The 6300-nt window shown below is 40.2% G+C and overlaps 1 protein-coding gene across 2 annotated transcripts; it reads right to left on the bottom strand.

Moving 5' to 3' along the window:
- Positions 1–1561: 1561 nt before the first annotated feature.
- LOC106956827 (homeobox protein orthopedia B-like) lies at positions 1562–6098 on the bottom strand. Of its 2 annotated transcripts, none has more exons than XM_015047893.1 (3): positions 5755–6098; positions 5083–5495; positions 1562–2810 (listed from the first exon to the last, which is right to left on the bottom strand). In XM_015047893.1, the coding sequence occupies exons 1-3, from the start codon at positions 5828–5830 to the stop codon at positions 2307–2309; spliced, it is 993 nt and encodes a 330-aa protein (XP_014903379.1). In that variant the 5' UTR covers positions 5831–6098; the 3' UTR covers positions 1562–2306. The 2 variants fall into 2 exon arrangements, with proteins under 2 accessions (XP_014903379.1, XP_014903380.1); XM_015047894.1 differs by having other exon boundaries at positions 5794–6095.
- Positions 6099–6300: the final 202 nt, after the last annotated feature.

The following is a 6300-nucleotide window of genomic DNA, read 5'->3' on the forward strand; positions in this document are numbered from 1 at the left end:
GGCCTCAGCGCTGCGGCGACGAGATGAGGTTAACACGCTGATTAATTTGAGCTGCTGTGATTTTCAGGCTCAAGTTGACACTTATGCTCTTTGACACAGAAAGTGAGGTCCGCCCGCTTCTCATAATGGAGTAAAATTTTATTTACCTCATTCAGGCCTGCTCCCGAGTCTCATCAGGATCGTTTGAAATTAAAGCAAGAGCGGGTAAGATGTTTTTTTTATTTAAAAAGTACTTAAAGAATAAAAAACTAAATAAATAAATATGAACGTCACATGATCATACAGAAGTAGACTTTATTTTTTATTTTTTTTAATCAGCGTATTTTTTGTTTGTTTTCACTGTTTTCAGACTATTCATAAACGCGACAGGACTAGTTACGTATTAGAAAAATGAGACTAATTTTAAGTAGTTTGCAACAAAACCGACGATGATTTTAAATCCACAGACCTTTCAGTGACTTTATATATATATATATATATATATATATATAGTCATTATTTTATTGACTATTTTTCTATTTCTTAAATCTGTCAACCTGTCTTTTTCATAAATGGTAACCGGAACTTTTGCTGTTGCTTTATGATGATTTTAAACAATTGATAAAATAAATTATTCCAGAACCTCACCTCAGCTATGAGGGAAATGTTACTTTCTTACTATAAAAGAATTAACATCATTAACCCGTGAATCGCAAATGCATTTTGAATTATATTTTTGATGCATGCTTATCCCTGCGACAGACTGGTGACCTGTCCAGGGTGACCCCGCCTCTCGCCCGGAACGTCAGCTGGAGATTGGCACCAGCAACCCTCCTAACCCCACTAAGGGACAAGGGTGTAAAGAAAATGGATGGATGGGTGAACTTTAGCATGATTCTGTCTATCTTTAATCGTAAAGTCGTCATTTCCTGCTGTTTTTTTAAATTCAAAATAATCTTTATAATCTTTATCGACGGTTTAAACTACTCTATCTGAATCTAATTGCATTATTGAAATCACAAACCAATATTTTTATTTTTACTAAAATGAGCCATTTATAAATGTAAATCTAGAACTTGCTCACTTGAACGACTTTTATTTTTCGTTTCGCAGCTCTCGCAAATATAAGAAAACAATTTTGATGCAATGGACTGAGCCAGTTGTGCCAGTTGTATGTTGCTCGCCCAAGATTTTGATCTAAATGTACACATCCTTGCGAATCATGGTGTATTCTTAGTATCGTGGGGATGTTTACCCACAGTCCATTCAATATCCTCAGTAGGGTGACCGTCACGGTTAAAAGCAATGACCGTCACATCAGAGCCCGACATCTTTACCGCCGCTATGAGCCACTATGAGACCAGTCATCCTTCATAACTGCTTTAACCCTGTCAGCTCATAAACACTGTCAAAAAAACAATAGCGTCTCTAGGTCTCTGAGCGATGACCTCAAACTGCACAATCATCTGTGAGAGCAGCTTCTCAGCTTCCCGGTGCCTATACTGGAAACAAGCACCCAACACAGCATGATGCTGCCACGTGTTAATGATGTTAAATTGAACAGAGTCGCACATCCTCCCCGTTTCGACATTCTTGAAAAGTACTTTTATTCGTTTTGTTCATTTTTAAACTGGTACAAACCCGTCGATATGGTGCAATCCGATGTAAGATCAAACATTTAAGAAATGTGTCAAGTAATAATAGCACATACAATAAGTTAAAACATGTCACAAAAAGACCAGCGTGTACAGCAAGAATGTTTTATCTACACAAAACATCCTAAAACAGAGTATAGGCCAGCTGAGAGGTCATCGTTTTGTTCACACCGTTATGTTTTGCTAATTTGATTTGATCCCGACACTGGTGTCGGTGTGTTTTGGAGGGGGGGGGGGGTTCCCTTCATCAAAAGGCCAAATTCCCCCACGCAGAGGACGCCTGAGACGCAGCTCAAAAGGCTCTCCGTGGAAGTGGGGTCCGACTGATTTATACCTGTTTGACAAAACACAACATCACCTGGATACATTAAAGTGTGCGTAGAGACACACTCAGTGAAAACGTAAATACAAGGATTGTTTGGCTCTCATTAATTAAGACCTATATTCTAGTGATCATACAATAGCATTTATCGTTAAGTGTTGATAAAGTCCCTTTGAAATAAGATAAAGAACTCCAAACTCAATTTCCCCCCGATCTTGTCCATTTGTCTCGTTCGTCTCCATCCTGTTCTCTCATTTCTAAGTAGCAGGAGTAAAAACAGAAGAAAGGCGCAGGGCGGATCTGGGACAAGAAGCCGGGAGAGGAGCAGGATGAGGTGAGCTGAAAAGTCACTAAGTGAAACTCATTGACACTGTGTGCTCCAGCGCTTTGCGCCTAAGTGACGCGATGCTTGTCCCTCTCCACATATCACTGTCCGGGGAGCTACACAGCTGCGGGGAGCCCGATACGTTCGTGGGGCCGGAGAGGGACGCCGACATTCCCGGGAAAGGCGTCTGGTAGAGGTGGGACTGCAGGCCGGAGCCGTTGGAGGACAGGCCGTTAGAGAGGCCCATTGAGTTTGGCGGCGGACCGGGACCCAGGCTGCACTGCGAGAGGGACTGCGCCATGCCCGGCTGACGACCCAGGGCCGGTGGGAGCTGCAACTGGGAGACCCCGGGCATCCCGGTGGCCCAGCGCGAGTCGTTGGCGTGAAACGAGCACAGGCTGTTCTCCATGGCGGCCGCTGCAGAGAACTGCGGCAGGCCAGGCGTCGGGAGCAGCGTCCCTGGGGCGCGGAACACGTTGGTGGTCTTCTTTCTTTTCTTCCACTTAGCGCGTCTGTTCTGGAACCAAACCTGGACAATAGATAAATAAAATGTACACAGTTAAAGACACTGAGAAAATAACAGAGAGGGAGAGAGAAAAAAACATGACCTAAAAGAAAATATTGCTTCCGGTTCCTCGATCGAGGTGGCAATTTGGGTTCAAACTGAAAATAAGATAATTTCAAGAGACACATCAAATTGTTTTAAGTGTTATTAAATCTATAAAGAGTTCATTTAGAATACATGCTATTGACTGATATGTTTATCAATTCTCAACGGGGGAGTTCTTGATTTTGATTAACAAAGAAATATAATAATTATCACCCCGCTGATTACTAATCCGTGGCTATCAATGAAAAAAGGCCTATCTATCTATCTATCTATCTATCTATCTATCTATCTATCTATCTATCTATCTATCTATCTATCTATCTATCTATCTATCTATCTATCTAATGCATTAGCTGAAAATTGTGACTTGAAAGGCACTTAATCTGCATGCAAAGACTGTATTACAATGTCAATAATTAAATTAAATTTGCACTGTTGTGGCTAATCCGTGTAGATTATCCAGAATCCCAATTAATACAAAGCAAAATTCCATACATTTAATTTAATTTTATTTAATTTAATTTCTAATGGCAATGATTTTTCAGAAAGATATTTTTTTGTTTGTTTTGTATTTTATTTATTTATTTAAAAAAAATAAAAAAAAATAAAACGTTTTTAAAAGTTACACTTTAAACACACATGGCTGGCTTCACTTTACAAAATCAACTAAAGAAACAAACAAAACAGAAAATATGCCCATCTTCCATAAACCCGCTTGGTAAAGCTTTTCAGTAAGAAATGAACGCGCAGCAGGCGCGGAGCTTTTTAAAGATTTCATCATCTTCGCGTGTGATTAATGCGCGCGCAGGGCCGCGAGTCGATGCCGCCGTATTAAAAAGTGAAATCTCGCTCTCATTCCGCTCAGCCAGCCGTGAAACGTCGCCCAAACCCATTACACTCGAGGGGGGAAAGAAAATGCAATTTCTCATTTCATTAAAAAAAAAAAAAAAAAGTACAATATATTCTCGAGAGTCCCTATTAAGACGTCGCTGATGGAGCATTTTAAAGGAGAGGCTGTGCAAAGGCATGCAGGTGGGGACCAGCACGCCCACTTAGGGTCTGCACCTGCACGGTCAGCACTAATGTTTACCAACAAAAGCCGAGACGCAAAGACAATCTGCGCAGCGTGGAATAAAGAATTGATTGTAAAGGTGACTAATGATTATTCTGCTTTTATTGCTTTCAGAGGAATAATTTACATGGATTTCACATCAGTGGTTAATAATCCATTCAGTGTTATAAATAAAACTGAAATTAGCTGGTAATGGTTTTGCTTTCTTGTTGCCTGGTTTATGTTCTAGGATGCCAGCTTTAAAATAAGTATTGTATGCGTTATTGAATTTAAACCGCTCTCCAGCTTAAATATTATTTATTTATTTATTTATTTATTTATTTATTTATTTATTTATTTATTTTTTTTTTTTTCATGGGGATATTTTGGTAAAAATAATTAAATTAATTAAACCCAATAAAAATGTAAATCGAAAATACCTAAAATATAATCACGAAATAAAGATAAAATTATGATTTCTAAAGGATGAAACCAGGAAAACAAACAAAAAAATAAAATAAAACATAATTTTATTGATAAAATAACTTGCTTGATTACTTAAAGGCATTTCACAAATGCCATAGCATCATGCTTCATGACTGTAAAAGTAAAATGAAGGAGTCTGACTGCAGTAAAGGGCGGACTTCACGCTTATCTGTAGATGAAGAGTACTTCAGCACCTTGGACAGAGCATTGGGGAATTTAGGTGCGCTTTGTAGTTACAATTGACGCCTGTCACTATTTTTTATTTATTTTTTTTTTTTTTTTTAAAGTGGAACCACACGTTGGTATTTTTTTAGACATTATTTCTTTTGACTTTCGTTAAAAATGAAACGATGGTTCTTCCTATTAATGCCGGATATCTCATGGCCGACAAACCTGAACTAGAAAATATTACTCTATTCACATGAACACACCTTTAATTCCAGGATTCATATGTTTTAGCAAAAGTAAGAAGCACCAAGGCGCGAATTTAGTTTAGTACTTCTAACTTTATATATATATATATAAAGAAAAAAAAAAAACGTATCCGACAAGCCTCCCAGGTGTGATTAAAATTGAATTTCGAACAGGCTCAGAGAAGCTCAAGCCCACCTGGCATCAGTGTCTGAGAGCAGCAGGTCTAACTTGATCGCTTACCTGAACTCTGGACTCGGTGAGGCCGATCCTTAGCGCCAGCTCCTCCCTCATAAAGATATCGGGGTAATGGGTCTTTGCGAAACTGCGCTCCAGCTCGTTGAGTTGCGCCGGGGTGAAGCGCGTCCTGTGCCGCTTCTGTTTCTGCTGGCTGGCGGACTGACCGGAGCTCTGCTGTGGCTGCTGCTGCTGCTGCTGCTGTTGCTGCTTCTCCTGCTCCTGTTTCCCGTTTACCGGCATGCCAGCAGAGTTGGACCCCACGGTGGTGATATCTTCCCCCGGCAGGAGAGTGGTTCCCTCTACAGAGTCTGAACCAGGGGCCATGTCTCCCGGATGCCCCTGGTCCGGAACCCCACCCCCCAGTCGGCACTTGAGAGCTTCTCTATGCCCGAGGAGCTCCGCAGCATCCTTCATCCCTGAGAGGATGATAAGGAGGAGGATTTTCAGTCAACGAAAATGTCTTACTTTTTAGTAAGACAAGTAGAATGACAAGGAAAATGCATGCACTGTGTGAATTGAAGATACATTTCAAAACTAATGAATAAATACAACAACAAAAACTGACATTTCTTAACATTTTAGAATCAGCTAATAAATCACAAAAATTCAATTATTGACACAAAATGAACTTCACTATGTAACATATCAACATCAAATAAGAAGTAGAAATCTTACACTGGAGTTTCGGGCCGGAGTTTAGTGATGATAACTCACCGAGCCGAGCATCCAGGAGGTCGGCGTGAGAGAGCATCGCGTATCGCTCCAGGGCGAAAGGCGCTCCGAAAAAAATCCCGTAACTTTGGGGCAATTTAAAAAAGTATATCGTCTAAATGAACGAAAATTCAGTTTGTGGTTAAAAAAGGAGGTCCCTTGCATTATAATGTCCTTTAGAGCGACGGGGAGGCGCTTATTAGTTGAAAGAAGCCGTGAGCTTCCTCGTATAGGAGCCAATCAGAGCGGGAGCTTGAAAATGTCACCGATGTGATTCCCCTCCTCCTCCTCTTTTTTTCTACTAGTTTTTTTTTTTTTTAAACACACCTGCACGCACGCTAGGATGCAGACACAGACCACAGAATTAGTACAATTCAATCTTCTGCCGTTTCATCCTCTGATTTATTAGCTTTTCCTGCAGAAATTATTCAATATTTAACATCTTAATGTGTTTAATCTCATATGGAAACCTGTGCAAAATGCTGGAGATGCACAGATGGAAGAGCTGGC

Source organism: Poecilia latipinna, unplaced genomic scaffold (assembly GCF_001443285.1).
Source record: "Poecilia latipinna isolate Pla-1442-1.1 unplaced genomic scaffold, P_latipinna-1.0 Scaffold846, whole genome shotgun sequence".
NCBI classification, from domain to species: Eukaryota; Metazoa; Chordata; class Actinopteri; order Cyprinodontiformes; family Poeciliidae; genus Poecilia; species Poecilia latipinna.